This window comes from Anolis sagrei, chromosome X (assembly GCF_037176765.1).
Source record: "Anolis sagrei isolate rAnoSag1 chromosome X, rAnoSag1.mat, whole genome shotgun sequence".
In the NCBI taxonomy this organism is placed as follows: domain Eukaryota; kingdom Metazoa; phylum Chordata; class Lepidosauria; order Squamata; family Dactyloidae; genus Anolis; species Anolis sagrei.
Window position 1 is genome coordinate 5,817,895 of NC_090034.1, and position 16,509 is coordinate 5,834,403.

General features: G+C 47.0%; 1 protein-coding gene across 1 annotated transcript in view; it reads left to right on the top strand.

Moving 5' to 3' along the window:
* The first annotated feature begins 8,893 nt into the window (after window positions 1–8,893).
* Window positions 8,894–16,509, top strand: part of LOC137097999 (monocyte to macrophage differentiation factor 2) — a 51,502-nt gene continuing 43,886 nt past the window's right edge. The window contains exon 1 of the mRNA XM_067473640.1: window positions 8,894–9,086. Within this exon, the coding sequence (XP_067329741.1) occupies window positions 9,040–9,086 (47 nt within the window). The 5' untranslated portion in view covers window positions 8,894–9,039. The remainder of the gene's footprint in view (window positions 9,087–16,509) is intronic.

Here is a 16,509-nt window from a genome sequence, read left to right on the forward strand (position 1 = left end):
GGATGTATAGTTCATCTACAATCAAAGAGCATTCTGAACTCCACCAATGATGGAATTGAACTAAATATGGCACACAGAACTCCCATGACCAACAGAATATATATATCAATGATTAGTTGTGGGGGGGTGGGGGACCAAAATACTGTTTGCTTACCGTTGAAAATTACCAAGGGCCGCCTCTGGTCACCTGGAATGGCGACATCAATAATCCAGACTTTTTTCTTTTCCACAATCGTGATGTCTGGTGTGTTGTGTTCCAAAACGTTATCAGTCTGGATTCAAAAGCCCCACAATATTTTTGCATGTTCATTTTCCACAACCTTTGCAGGTTTATGATCCCACTAACTCTTTGCTGCTGGCAGGTAGTACTTGTGACGTAAGTTCCAGTGAATCATCTGGGCCACAGAGTTGTGCCTCTGTTTGTAGTCCGTCTGTGCTATTTTCTTGCAACAGCTGAGGAGATGATCCATGGTTTCATCCGCTTCCTTGCACAGTCTGCATTTTGGGTCATCTGTTGATTTTTCAATCCTGGCCTTAATTGCATTGGTTATTATTGGTTATTATTATTATTATTATTATTATTATTAGAAACACAACAAGATGAGCCCTCAGCAAACAAGATCACTCTGCTGGCTGTTGTATTGGATCACACATCAGACACTTCCCAAGTGTCTAGGACTGTGTGATGTATCCGCGAATAATTCGTGCAGATCCAAGTAGGGTGGCCTTTTGCAGCGGACAGGTGGTAATTTTGTCAGCGCCGATTGTGTTTAAGTGCAGGCCAAGGTCTTGAGGCACTGCACCCAGTGTGCCCATCACCACTGGGACCACCTTGACTGGTTTGTGCCAGAGTCTTTGCAGTTCGATCTTTAAATCCTCATATCGTGTCAGCTTTTCCAGTTGTTTCTCTTCAATCCTGCTGTCACCTGGGATTGCAACGTCAACAATCCATACTATGCTGGCTGTTGTATTGGATCACACGCCAGACATTTCCCAAGTGTCTAGGACTGTGTGATGTATCAGCGAATAATGCATGCAGATGCGAGTAGGGTGACCTTTTGCAGCTGACAGGTGGCAATGTTGTCAGCGCCTATTGCATTTAAGTGCAGGCCAAGGTCTTTAGGCACTGCACCCAGTGAAACGAACACCACTGGGACCACCTTGACTGACTTGTGCCAGAGTTGTTGTTGTTGTTGTTATTTGAAACACAACAAGACGAGTCCTCAGCAAACAAGATCACTCTGCTCGCTGTTGTATTGGATCACTCGTCGGACATTTCCCAAGTGTCTAGGACTGTATGATGTATCGGCGAATAATGCGTGCAGATCCCAGTAAGGTGGCCTTCTGCAGCTGACAGATGGTAATTTTGTCAGTGCAGATTGTGTTTAAGTACAGGCCAAGGTTTTGAGGCACTGCACCCAGTGTGCCCATCACCACTGGGACCACCTTGACTGGTTTGTGCCAGAGTCTTTGCAGTTCGATTTTTAAATACTCATATCATGTCATCTTTTCCAGTTGTTTCTCTTCAATCCTGCTGTCACCTGGGATTGCAACATTGACTATCCATACTTTGTTTTTTAACACCATCGTGAGGTCAGGAGTATTGTGCTCCAAAACTCTGTCTGTCTGAATTTGGAAGTCCCAGAGTAGTTTGGCATGTTCATTATCTGTAACTTTTTCTGGCTTGTGATCCCACCAGTTCTTTGTCGCAGGCAGATAGTATTTGTGGTACAAGTTCCAATGAATTGTCTGAGCAACAGTGTTGTGCCTCTGCTTGTAGTCTGTCTGCGCGATCTTCTTGCAACAGCTCAGGATGTGATCTATTGTTTCATCTGCTTCCTTGCAGAGTCTACACTTGGGATCTGTTTTTGACTTTTCAATTCTGGCTTTGATGGGATTGGTTCTAATGGCTTGTATTTGGGCTGCCAGAATCAGGCCCTCCTCCTCCTTAGATATTCAGTGTTTCTCAACCTTCCTAGTGCCATGACCCCTTAATACAGTTGTGCTGACCCCAACCATAAAATTATTTTCATTGCTACTTGAGTTGTAGTTGCTGGGATTTATAGTTATCCTACAACTGAAGAGCATTCTGAACCCCACCAACGATAGAATTGGGCCAAACTTCCCACACAGAACCCCCATGACCAACAGAAAATACTGTGTTTTCTGATGGTTTTTGGCAACCATGTTGAAACCCCCTCACAATCCACCCAGGGGTCCCAACCACCAGGTTGAGAAATACTGTTCACACCTTTCCAGAAGCAGGAAGGAGTGGAATGCTCTCAGGCTCTCTTGACAATGATGTGCCATGGAAACCAGGAGGACTTTTTCCACAGACTGTGATCACACAAGGTGAAAGCTGGGACCATCACTCTGATCCTGAGATTCAAGTCCAATCGATGCCATGGAAGCATCCTGACTCAGTGCCTCAAAGAAGGTACATGCCCAACTCTCAGCAGACAAGGTCATGCTCACAGTATTTTGGAACCAGCATGGAGTAGGATTTATGGATTTCCTACCAGAGGGTACCATGGTCACTGGGGCAGACTATGCTTCATTGTCATGGAAATTGTAGGAGGCCATCAAAACCAAGAGACAATGTGGCATGCTCACCAATGGTGGTGTCCACCTTCTGTGAGGCAAGGCACCAGTCTTGCCTGTTGCCCAAGTGGAAGAAGCATGCTCTGGTGGCTTTGGAATTCTACCACATCTTCCTTCTTCACCCAACCTCGCACCATTGGACTTCTACCTCTTTCCAACAAGGAAGTGCAAACATTTCTCAGATGATGAGGCTCTGAAGTCACAACGTAGCTTTTGGAGCAACCTGTTGAGTTCTACAAGTGAGGTGTTTACAGTTGCTCAAAAAGAGGGGAGAAGTGTGTGTCCTTGGGTGGCACCCATGGAGAGAAGGACTCCTGTGGCTTTGACATTCAACTGCATCTTCCTTCTTCACCTGACCTCGCACAATCAGACTTCCACCTCTTTCCAACAAGGAAGTTCTTTTTGAAGGGCAAGCATTTCTCAGGTGATGAGACTCTGACGTCACAACATGGCTTGTGGAGCAACCTGTCGACTTCTACAAGCGAGGTGTTTGCAGTTGTTTAAAAAGATGGGAGAAGTGTGTGTCCCAAGGCCAACTGCGACCTTATTTTGTGAAGTCTGACTTGACCATGGTGGTCCATGCCTTAGTTACCTCTAGACTGGACTACTGCAATGCTCTCTACGTGGGGCTACCCTTGAAGATGGGTACAACGTGCCCAACGTTCGGCAGCCAGATTAATAACTGGGGCAACCTACAGGGAGCGGTCAACCCCCCTGTTTAAGGAGCTCCACTGACTGCCGTGTATTTTCCGGTCCCAATTCAAGGTGCAGTTTATCACCTACAAAGGCCGAAACGGTTTGGGACCCGCCTACCTTTGTGACCATATCTCTCGTCAAGAATCATCTTGGGCCCTCCAATCCTCCAGGGAGGCTCTTCTCTCGCTCCTGCCAGTCTCTCAAGCTCATCTGGTGAGTACAAGGGAGAGAGCCTTTTCCGCTGTGGCTCCCCGACTCTAGAACTCACTGCCTGGAGAAATTAGGAAAGCCCCTTCCCTAGAAATCTTCAAAAAGAACCTTAAAACCTGGCTCTTCCACTGCGCCTTTCATGAGTAGGTATATAATCCCACATGATTGCTCTATTTCAAAGTTCTGTCATTGGAGTATACGTCCCCCCCATGGGAAAGCTTCCTTCCACAACTCCCGCTGGAATGAGCCCTCCTCCGTAAATTTATTTATTTACTTACTTACAGCTTTTATATTCGGCCCTTCTCACCCCGCAGGGGACTCAGGGCGGATTAGAGTGTACACATATATGGCAAACATTCAATGCCAATTTTTGACATACAAACATATACAGACATAGACAGAGGCTATTGAACTTTTTCTGGCCACCAGCGGAGCTGTCGCTTTCACCGTCCACCTGCGACGCTGATGAAGCCCTTCCGCATTCCCCGCATGCTTCCCCGCTGGAATGTTTTGCTGGAGTGTTCTTTATGGCCTCATAAATTAGTTAATTTAGCCTCCCCACACTTTAAGGTGGTACCTTATTTTCCTACCTGACAGATGCAACTGTCTTTCGGGTTGCAAAGGTCGACAACAGGCTACACACAATTGGTTGGAAGCCCACTCCAACCCGGACTGGCTTCGAACTCATGACCTTTTTGGTCAGAGTGATCTTAATGCAGCGGACACTCAGCCAGCTGTGCCACAATACCTGCTTCCCTCTTTTATCTCACCCAACTTTTTAATTAGTTTTAATCAGTTTGTCTTCCTGATTACTACATGTCGCCCGCCCATTATTATAGTGCCTGTGCATATTTCTTTTATTTTTCATATTGTTATGTATTCATGTGTTTTATTTAACTATGATGTTGTTAAGTTCTTGTGGGTTTTTTCGGGCTATAGGGCCATGTTCTAGAGGCATTTCTCCTGACGTTTCGCCTGCATCTATGGCAAGCATCCTCAGAGGTAGTGAGGTCTGTTGGAATTAGGACAATGGGTTTATATATCTGTGGAATGACCAGGGTGAGACAAAGGACTTTTGTAAGTTGGGCTAGGTGTGAATATTTCAACTGAACACCTTGATTAGCATACAATGGGCTGACTGTGCCTGGAGCAAACTCTTCTTGAAAGGTGATTAGATGTCCCTGCCTGTTTCCTCTCTGCTGTTTTTGCTGTTGCAATTTTAGATTTTTTTAATACTGGTAGCCAGATCTTGTTCATTTCCATGGTTTCTTCCTTTCTGTTGAAATTGTCCACATGCTTCTTGTGTATTTCAATGGCTTCTCTGTGTAGTCTGACATGGTGGTTGTGAGAGTGGTCCAGCATTTCTGTGTTCTCAAATAAAATGCTGTGTCCAGGTTGGTTCATCAGGTGCTCTGCTATGGCTGATTTCTCTGGTTGGAGTAGTTTGAATCCCACCTCCTCCAAGATGAACTGAACCACCTTAAGTGGGCTCTCCAGGCCAATGGAGACTCCACCTCAGACATCAGAAGAGCTGCAAGACCAAGAACAAGCCACGAGAGTAAAGATGAAGATCCACCCTTCTTGCCAGACATCAAGGGAACCACTGACCGCAGAGGGAAGCTGATGAGGAAACACAACATACAAACTATCTACAGACCCACCAAGAAAATCCACCAATGCTCCGTTCAGCAAAGGACAAGAGGGATCCTCTCACCTCTGCAGGAGTCTACCGTGTACCATGCAGCTGTGGACAAGTCTACAGAGGGACCACCAAACGCAGCCGCATTGCCCAGACATGCATCAAGGAACATGAAAGGCACTGCAGACTACTCCAACCAGAGAAATCAGCCATAGCAGAGCACCTGATGAACCAACCTGAACATACAACCCGAAAAAAACCCACAAGAACTTAGTGATTCCAGCCATGAAAGCCTTCGACAATACATATGATGTTGTTGTTTATTGTCAGTGTTTTTGGTTTGTGTTTTGGTTTTCTTTATTGTAATTGTCGTTTGGGCTTGGCCTCACGTAAGCCACTCCGAGTCCCCATTGGGGAGATGGTGGCGGGGTAACAAATAAAGATTATTATTATTATTATTATTATTATTATTATTATTATTATTATTACGTGGCACCGATGGAAAGAAGGACTAATCACTGGGCCCAGTTTCATTGCACTCAGTCCACAGGAAGGGGGTCAGGGGGAAGCTTTAATGAACGCCCCTCGTAGGGACCGTTTTAGGCAGGGAGGTAATAAATGGCACCCATAAGGGAGGATGTCTACAAACAACAAAGCTCCTCGGTATGGAAGATGGAGCGACAGCACCTCCCTGTGGCCGGACTCAAGCACAGCATCCAGATGCCGGAGATGGAAAAGATGGGGAAAGCCTTTACTTACTTTTACTTACTTAGGGGATCCCTCGTTGGATGAGTAAGATGGTCTTCCATTATGCGTTTCCTTGTGAGTTCGTAGGTGGCTGTAGAGCCCTATTCTTGACCCGCATCTTCTCCCACAGTGGGGGCATTGGTTTCCAGGTGGAAGGCGGTCCCGGTCGGGTTGGCTTGAAGCGCCTTCCTCTTGGCACGCTTCTCCCTTTCGCCCTCTACTAGTGCCTCCTCGAATTCTGTAGCACTGCTGGTCACAGCTGACCTCCAGCTGGAGCGCTCAAGGGCCAGGGCTTCCCAGTTCTCAGTGTCTATGCCAGAGCTTTTAAGGTTGGCTTTGAGCCCATCTTTCAATCTCTTTTCCTGTCCACCAACATTCTGTTTTCCGTTCTTGAGTTTGGAGTAGAGCAACTGCTTTGGGAGACGGTGGTCAGGCATCCGGACAACGTGGCCGGTCCAGCGGAGTTGGTGGCAGAGGACCATCACTTCAATGCTGGTGGTCTTTGCTTCTTCCAGCACGCTGACGTTTGTCCGCTTGTCTTCCCAAGAGATTTGCAGGATTTTCCGGAGGCAGCACTGATGGAATTGTTCCAGGAGTTGCATGTGACGTCTGTAGACAGTCCACATTTCGCAGGCATAGAGCAGTCCACGTTTCGCAGGCATAGAGTTGGGAGGACTTTACCTCTGTTTATCTACTGTCTGCCCTTGTTAATTGCATTACGACATTGAATGGTGGCTGTATGTGTGTTCTGTAATCTGCCCTGAGTCCCCTCGGGAGATGGAGCGGAATATAAATAAAGTATATTATTATATCAATTAATTAATTAATTAAATACATGAACAGAGGATGAAGAAAAGGAAGAAAAGAGTGGTGTATAATATGTGTGTGTGAGGGAGTGTGAAGAAGAGAGGGAAAGAGATGGTTGTGTAGTGTGGCAGGGAGAACATAAGCGTGTGTGTAAGAGAGGAGAGAAAGGTTCAATACATGAACAGAGGATGAAAAAAGGAAGAAAAGAAAGAATACAGGCATGTATAATATGTGTGTGAGAAAGAGTGTGAAGAAGAGAGGGAAAGAGATGGCTGTGGCAAGGAGAAGATAAGCGTGTGTGTAAGAGGAGAGAAAGGTTCCCACGCGAGATGGAGAGAGAGAGAGAGATTGTTGTGGGCGGTGTGTGTGTGTGTGTTGGTGTGTGCCTCGAGTTGGTGTTGTGTGTGTTGCTATTTCTGGCTCTCTTCCTGATCCAACAGGCGATTGGCCCGGTTGCCTTTGGCCCCGGAGGGCAGCCACTCCGTGGGCCATTCCACCCCTTCGCCCCACGGATTCCTCCCTCCCTCTTTTCCTCCTTCTCTCCTTCCTTCCTCCTTTTCCCCTTCCTTTTCTCTCCCCCTCCATTCCCACCCGGCACCTTTCCGACCTTCTCCGGAGGGAATCCCCAGCCTCTTTCGGGGAAGCCCCAGGAGGGAGGAAAAGGGGGGAAAGAAGGAGGAAGAGGAAGAGGAAGAGGAAAAGGAGGGGGGCGAAGAGAAGCAAAGGCTGGGGGATGCCAGAGAGAGAGAGAGGGAGAGAACGGGAAACAGAGTCACTCCCCTTTGGAAGAGAGGAAGGGAGAGAGCCGGAGTCGCTCTGCTTTCGAAGAGAGAGGCAGAGAACTGCCAGGAGAGAAGAGAGAGAGAGAGAAGAGAAGCCACTCCGCCTGAGAAGAAGGCAGGCAGGCAGGCAGAGAGAGAAGACAGGAAGAATCCCTCTCTTGTGTAAGAAGAGTCCGAAGGCTTGAAGGAGAAAGACTTGGCTTCCATCCTCAACTCCTCCCGACACTTCGGATCCCCCTCCTCTTCCCTCTTCTTCCTCTTCCCTCCATTGTTTTCCTCCTCTTTCTCCTCCCTCCTCTTCCTCCATCCCATTGCCCTCCTTCTTCTTCCTCTTCTTCCTCCCTCTTCATCATCATTTGTTCCTCCTCCTCTTCCCTCTGCTTCTTCCTCTTTGCATTCCTTCTTCATCATTTTCCTCCTCCTTCTCCTCCTATTCCCTCTTCTTCTTCCCCTTCCCTCTTCTTCTTACTCCTTGTCTTGCTCTTGCTCTTACCTCTTCTTCTTCATCATTTTTCTCCTCCTTTCATTCCTTCTCCTCCTCCTCCTCTTCTCATTCCTTCCTCTTCATAATTTTCCTCCCCCTCCCATTCCCTCTGCTTCTTCTTCTTTCTCTTCTTCTTCCTCTTTCCCTCTTTATCATTACATTCCTCCTTCTTCTGCTCCCATTCCTTCTTCTTCCTCCTCTTTCTATTCCTTCTTCTCCGTTGTTTTTCCTTCTCCTCCCATTCCCTCTGCTTCTTCTCCTTTCTCCTCCTCCCCTTCTCTTTCTTCCTCTTCTCTCTTTATCATCACTTTCCTCCTTCTCCTCCTCCCATTCCTTCTTCTTCCTCCTCTTTTTATTCCTTCTTCTCCATCGTTTTTCCTTCTCCTCCCATTCCCTCTGCTTTTTCTCCTTTCTCCTTCTCCTCTTCTCTTTCTTCCTCTTCTCTCTTTATCATCACTTTCCTCCTCCTCCTCCCATTCCTTCTTCTTCCTCCTCTTTCTATTCCTTATTCTCCATCGTTTTTCCTTCTCCTCCCATTCCCTCTGCTTTTTCTCCTTTCTCCTCCTCTTCTCCTTCTTCCTCTTCCCCCTTTATCATCACTTTCCTTCTCCTCCCATTCTTTCTTCCTCCTCCTCCCATTCCCTCTTCTTTCTCCTCTTCTTCTTCCTCTTCCCTCTTGATCAACATTTATCCCTCCTCTTCTCTCTTCTTCTTTTTCCTCTTTGTATTCCATCTTCATCATTTTCTGCCTCCTCCCACTTCCTCTCCCTCTTCCTCTTCCTCCTCCTCCTTATTCCTTTTCTTCCACTTGCTCTTCCCTCTTCTTCAACCTCTTTCCTCCTCCTCCCATTTTCTCCCCTTCTTCTTCTTTCCTCTCTTTCTCTTCCCTCTTTATCATCACTTTCCTCCTCCTCCTCCTCCCATTCCCTCTTTGTCCTTCTCTTTCTATTCCTTCTTCATCATTTTTCCTCCTCCTCCTCCTCCCATCCCCTCTTCTTCCTCCTCCTCTTCTTCCTCCTCTTCCTTTCTCTCCATCCCAGCCACCCAACCTGGATTCTAATGGAACCACCAAGATGTTCATCTCCAGCTTCCTGGACTTTCAGAAGACCAGATACGCCAGGTAAGGATGCTCACTCTTTCTTCTTGGAGTCCTCCTGGGGAACAAGTTGAGCCAACGATGTGATGCTGCAGCTAAAAAAGCCAATAGGATTTTGACCTGCATCAATAGGAGTCAATGCCCAGGGAAATCCTGCTTCCCATGCTCTATTCTGCCTTGGTCAGACCACACCTGGAATCACAGTGTCCAGTTCTAGGCACCACAATTGAAGGGAGATGTTGATAAGCTGGAATGTGTCCAGAGGAGGGCGACTAAAATGATCAAGGGTCTGGAGAACAAGCCCTATGAGGAGTGGCTTAAAGAGCTGGGCATGTTTAGCTTGCAGAAGAGAAAGCTGAGAGGAGACAGGATGAGGGCCATGTATAAATATGTGAGAGGAAGCCACAGGGAGGAGGGAGCAAGCTTGTTTTCTGCTGCCCGGAGAATAGGATGCAATTGAACAATAGCTTCAAACTACAGGAAAGAAAGGCGATTCCACCTGAACATGAGGAAGAACTTCCTGATTGTGAGAGAGAGCTGTTCAAAACTGGAATTATGGTGGAGGCTCCTTCTTTGGAGGCTTTTACACAGAGGCTCGATGGCCATCTGTTGGGGATGCTTTGAATGCGATTTTCCTGCTTCTTGGCAGAATGGGGTTGGAGTAGATGTCCCACCAGGTCTCTTCAAACTCTAGGATGCTATGATTCTGCAGGGGCTTCATGGGTCATGTTTCTTCTCACCTGGGATCCTTCCACTGTTGCGTTCACAGATGGCTGGCTTCTGGTTCCATCTAAAGGTGTGTTTTTAGCCCATTCCGAAGCCACCCCAAGCTGTCTTTGTTCAGAAGCAGGTCCCTCCAAAAGCATGGTCTCAGAAGTCTGCTGGAGGTAGATGTCCACTCCATGTGTCAGATCAGAAGTAGGAAGAGCTTGGCTTGTCTTGATCTCCTCATATCCCCAGAACAGCCATGCTAGGTAGGCTAGCTTCTGGTTCCAGAAGCAGGTCAATCCGAAAGCGTGGTCTCAGAAGTCTGCTGGAGATAGATGTCCTCCTATCCACAGAACAGCCTTGTTAGGCAGGCATTTAGTACTGAGAAAAAGCCACAGAGCCAGGAAAGGATGGAGATAGATGTCCATCCAACCTGTCGGAACAGACGCAGGAAGAACTTGGCCTTCTCTGATGTCCTCATGTCCACAGAACAGCCTTGCTAGGCAGGCTGACTCAAGGTGTATTTTTGACCCCTTCTGGATTTCTTCAGAAGCAGGTCAATCCAAAAGCATGGTCTCCAAAGTCTGGAGTTAGATGTCCATCCCACTTGTTGGAGCAAAAGTAGGAAGAGCTTGGCCTTCTCTAGATGGCCATGCTCTTCCTTTAGAGATAGATGTCTTCTGGACATCTATCTCCAAAGTCTGGAGATAGATGTCCATCCCACTTGTCGGAGCAAAAGTAGGAAGAGCTTGGCCTTCTCTAGATGGCCGATCTCTTCCTTTGGAGATAGATGTCTTTTGGACGTCTATCTCAAAAGTCTGGAGATAGATGTCCATCCTACTTGTCGGAGTAAAAGTAGGAAGAGCTTGGCCTTCTCTAGATGTCCTCACATCCACAGAACAGCCTTGCTAGGCAGGCATTTAATACTGAGAAAAATCTACAGAGCTAGGAAAGGATGGAGATAATGTCCATCCCACTTGTTGGAATGGATGCAGGAAGAGCTTGGCCTTCTCTGGATGTCCTTGTAGCCACAGAATGGCCTTGCTAGGCTGTGACTTCTGGTTCCATCTCAAGGTGTATTTTTGACCCCTTCTGGCTTTCTTCAGAAGCAGGTCAATGCAAAAGCATGGTCTCCAAAGTCTGGAGATAGATGTCCATCCCACTTGTTGGAGCAAAAGTAGGAAGAGCTTGACCTTCTCTAGATGGCCAAGCTCTTCCTTTGGAGATAGATGTCCATCCTACTTGTTGGAGTAAAAGTAGGAAGAGCTTGGCCTTCTCTAGATGGCCAAGCTCTTCCTTTGGAAATAGATGTCTTCTGGACATCTATCTCCAAAGTCTGGAGATAGATGTCCATCCCACTTGTCGGAGTAAAAGTAGGAAGAGCTTGGCCTTCTCTAGATGGCCAAGCTCTTCCTTTGGAAATAGATGTCTTCTGGACATCTATCTCCAAAGTCTGGAGATAGATGTCCATCCCACTTGTCGGAGCAAAAGTAGGAAGAACTTGGCTTTCTTTAGATGTCCTCATATCCACAGAACAGCCTTGCTAGACAGGTACTTAATACTGAGAAAAATCTACAGAGCCAGGAAAGGATGGAGATAATGTCCATCCCACTTGTCGGAACAGATGGAGGAAGAGCTTGACCTTCTCTTGATGTCCTGGTGTCCACAGAACAGCCATGCTAGGCAGGCTGAATTCTGGATCCATCTCAGTGTGTCTTTTTGATCCCTTCTGGCTTTCTTCAGAAGCAGGTCAATCCAAAACCATGGTCTCCAAAGTCTGGAGATAAATGTCCACTTGTTGGAGCAAAAGTAGGAAGAGCTTGGCCTTCTCTAGATGTCCTCATATCCACAGAACAGCCATGCTAGGCAGGCATTTAATACTGAGAAAAAGCTACAAAGCCAGGAAAGGCTGGAGATAATGTCCATCCCACTTGTCGGAACAGATGGAGGAAGAGCTTGACCTTCTCTGGATGTCCTTGTATCCACAGAACAGCCTTGCTAGACTGGCTGGCTTCTGGTTTCATCTCAAGGTGTCTTTTTGACCCCTTCTGGCTTTCTTCACAAGCAGGTCAATCCAAAAGTATGGTCTCCAAAGTCTGCTGGAGATAGATGTCCATCCCACTTGTTGGAGCAGAAGTAGGACGGGATTGGCCTTCTCTGGATGTCCTCGTGTCCATCCACAGCACAGCCTTACTAGGCAGGCATTTAGCACTGAGAAAAAGCTACAGAGCCAGGAAAGGATGGAGATAATGTCCATTCCACTTGGTTGTAAGTTTTTCAGGCTGTATGGCCATATTCCAGAAGCATTCTCTCCTGACGTTTCACCGACATCTATGGCAGGCATCCTCAGAGGTTGTCAGGTCTGTTGGAAATTAGGAGAATTGGGTTTATATATTTGTGGAATAATGTCAAGGGTGGGAGAAAGAACTCTTGTCTGTTGGAGGCAGGTGTGAATGTTTCCATTGCATTTAATTATTAGCATTTAATGGCCTAGCAGTTTCAAGGTGTAGCTTCTTCCTGCTTGGGGGAATGCTTTGTTGGGAGGTGATTCAGTGTCCCTGATTGTTTCTTGTCTGAAGTTCCCCTGATTTTTGAGTGTTGCTTTTTATTTACTCTCCTGATTTTGGAGTTTCTAAATACTGGTGACCAGATTTTGTTTATTTTCACGGTTTCCTCCTTTCTGTTGAAATTGTCCTCATGGTTGTGGATTTCGATGGCTTCTCTGTGTAGTCTGACATGGTAGTTGTGAGAGTGGTCAAGCATTTCTGTGTTCTCAAGTAATATGCTGTGTCCACGTTGGTTCATCAATTGCAGGGGAATTCCAGGCAGGAGACAATCAGGGCCAGCTTACACCTCCCAATAAAGGATTCCCCCAGGCAAGAAGCAACCAGGCTTTGTAGCTGCAAGGCTATAAAATGCTAAGAGTCGATCAGTGAGAGGTCTCCTGGCTGTTGCTGCCTGGGACCATCCTTTGTTTGGGAGGTGTTAACTGGCATTTGAGTATTTGTTGTCTGGAATCCCCGCACTCAGAAACTGGAGAATTCAATGCAAGGCTATTCAATGCTAATCAAGCTGGCCCATTGAGTAGCCTTGCAGCTGCAGAGTCAGTCAGTGAGGGGATCTGCATAGAGGTTGCCTGGCTGTTGCTGCCTGGGGCCATCCTTTGTTTGTGAGATTTTGACTGGCACTTGTTTGCTGTCACACTCAGAAAGTGGTGAATTCCAGACAGCAAACAATGAAGGGCCAGTTAACACCTCCCAAATATATCTTGTTTTTACAGATATATTTGCTTTTTATATTACCTTTTAAATGTTGAATTGTTTTTATAATATGTTAACTGTATTTTGATATTTGTTATGGCATCGAATTGCTGCCGACTCTGAACTGCCTTGAGTCGCCTCTGGCTGAGAAAGGTGGTATACAAATCAAGCTGACCCATTGAATAGCCTTGCAGCTGAAGAGCCAATCAGTGAGGGTATCTGCATAGAGGTCGCCTGGCTGTTGCTGCCTGGGGCCATCCTTTGTTTGGGAGGTGTTAACTGGCATTTGAGTGTTTGCTGTCTGGAATCCCCGCACTCAGAAACTGGTGAATTCAATGCAAGGCTATTCAATGCTAATCAAGCTGGCACATTGAATAGCCTTGCAGCTGAAGAGCCAATCAGTGAGGGTATCTGCATAGAGGTCGCCTGGCTGTTGCTGCCTGGGGCCATCCTTTGTTTGGGAGGTTTTTGAATGTTGTTCTTCAGTTACTTTTTCTGTACAGTTACGTCAGAAACGTCAGGAGAAATGCCTCTAGAAAATGGCCCTATAGCCCGAAAAAACACACAAAAACCTAGTGATTCCAGCCATGAAAGCCTTCGACAATACATAGTTACTGTTATGATTTTGGATTTTTTAAAATAGTGGTAACCAGATTGTGTTCATTTTCATGGTTTCTATTCCACTTGTTGGAGCAGATGGAGGAAGAGCTTGGCCTTCTCTAGATATCCTCATGCCTTGCTAGGCAGGCATTTAATTATTATTACAATTATAACTTTATTTGTACCCCGCTAGCATCTCCCACAGGACTCGATGAGGCTTACATAGGCCAAGGCCTCAAAACACAGTACAACAGTACAATACCTAGAGCAAATTAAAAGCAGTTAAGCAGAAATAAACAACAACAATAACAATACATCGAGACATCAAAACAATATAAAACTGGGCCAGGCCAGAGTAATGGGTACAAGATTAAAAGTGCTGATGTGGCAGGAGGTATGTAGGATTATAAAGGAAGTGCAGTGTGCGGTGATCTTGGTTTTACTAAAGTGCTTCTAGGGCTTGGTATTGGGAGTTCCTAATCTGAAAAGGCACATCGGAACAGCCAGGCCTTCAAGTTCTTTCTGAAGACTGCCAGCAAAGGGGCCTGTCTAAGATCTTTCGGGAGGGCGTTCCAGAGTCGGGGGGCCACCACGGAAAAGGCCCTGTCTCAAGTTCCCACCAAGCGCGCCTGCGACGTGGGCGGGATCACGAGCAGGGCCTCTCCGGATGACCGAAGAGAGCGTGTGGGTTCATAGACGGAGATGCGATCACGTAGATAGGGTGGTCCCAAACCGTTGAGGGCACCTGCACCTTGAATTGGGCTCGGAAGATAAACGGCAGCCAGTGGAGCTCCTTGAACAGGAGGGTTGACCTCTCCCTGTAAGGAGCCCCGGTTAACATCCTGGCTGCTACCCGTTGGACCAGTTGGAATTTCCGAGCCGTTTTCAAGGGCAGCCCTACGTAGAGCACATTGCAGTAGTCCAATCTAGAGGTGACCAAGGCATGGACCACCCCGGCCAGATCAGCCTTCGCGAGGTACGGTCGCAGCTGGCGCACAAGTCTCAATTGTGTAAAAGCCCTCCTGGACACCGCCAACACCTGAGCCTCAAGCGTGAGCGATGAGTCCAAGAGGACTCCCAAACTGTGGACCTGTGGCTTCTTTAATCCTGAGACAAAGCTCCAGAGCCAGGAAAGGAAGGAGATAATGTCCATCCCACTTGTCGGAGCAGATGGAGAAAGAGCTTGGCCTTCTCTGGATATCCTCATGCCTTGCTAGGCAGGCATTTAGTCCTGAGACAAAGCACCAGATCCAGGAAAGGAAGGAGATAATGTCCATCCCACTTGTCGGAGCAGATGGAGCAAGAGCTTGGCCTTCTCTGGATATCCCCATGCCTTGCTAGGCATGCATTTAGTCCTGAGACAAAGCCCCAGAGCCAGGAAAGGAAGGAGATAATGTCCATCCCACTTGTCGGAGCAGATGGTGGAAGAGCTTGGCCTTTCTTGGATATCCTCATGCCTTGCTAGGCAGGCATTTAGTCCTGAGACAAAACTCCAGAGCCAGGAAAGGAAGGAGATAATGTCCATCCCACTTGTCAGAGCAGATGGTGGAAGAGCTTGGCCTTCCTTGGATATCCTCATACCTTGTTAGGCATGCATTTAGTCCTGAGACAAAGCTGTAAAGTCAGGAAAGGATGGGAAAGGATGTCTCCCCAACCGGAGAGGTCAAAAGGTGGACCAACGTAAACTCTGGGTTTTCTTAGCCGCTGATCTCACTGCTTTCTTGTGGCGTCTGGGTAATATAATCTCTCCCCCTGGTCCTCTTTCCCTCCCACTTGCGTTATTTTATTTTTCCTGGAAGTAAAGGGAGAGGAAAGAATTCCAGGAGCTGGACTGTAGCAGAAGGGAATCCAAATCACTTCGGACAGGCATGGCCAAACTTGGGATCTCCAAGTGTTTTGGACTTCAACTCCCCCAATTCCTAACAGCCTCAGGCCCCTTCCTTTTCCCCCTCAGCCGCTTAAGCGGCTGAGGGGGAAAAGGAAGGGGCCTGAGGCTGTTAGGAATTGGGGGAGTTGAAGTCCAAAACATCTAGATGGAAGGCCCAAGTTTGCCCATACCTGACCTAGGATCATATGGCATAATTTAGGTTTGTTTTCGTTGTTGCTTTAGATTTGCTTCCTGCAGACAATCCCCTGATGCCAAACATTAAGAGCTGCAAACTCTGAAGGAACGGATCAATGAGTCCAATAGCTTTTCAAGGAAATTAAATGCCATCTCCAAAGGGGCAGAGCATGCTTTGGGAAAGGGAACTTTCAAATGAAGACTCAAGAAATAACCCAAGGGAAGAAGCATTTCAGGACAAGCGACAAATTCCTCGATATTGTTGGGAAAGGCTTTTACCTGGAAAGCTGTGGAAGGAGAAAGGAAGAGTTTGCCACACTGAACTCCATATGAGCAATGGCATGGGCTTGGCATCAGGCCTATGTTCCTAAATGGGAGCATATATATACCTGACCAGGTTTCTTGCCTGCGTCTGGATCCGTTTCTCATAACACTTTCTAGGAAGGTATCACTCAATGGATTCCAACCAGGTCACCAGACTCGGCGCTGAAGTCAGGCCAAAGATGTACAAATCGTTCAGGACTAGAATTACAGGCAGAGCTGGGAGTGATCTGAGCAGAATTCACACTCTCAAGCACAGTGATCAGGGTGCAGGAAAAGTTGTGGTTTTGGTACTACAACTCCCAGAATTCTGAGATAAAGTGTTCAGTGATAGAATCAGTACCATTCAGACACTGGTGCATTTGAAATCAGTTAACCTGCATTGGTGGCCTTGTTGGAGATAGATGGATGGATGGATGGATGGATGGATGGATGGATGGATGGATAGATAGATGAATAGATAAATGGATGGATAGATGGAAAGATAGATAGATGG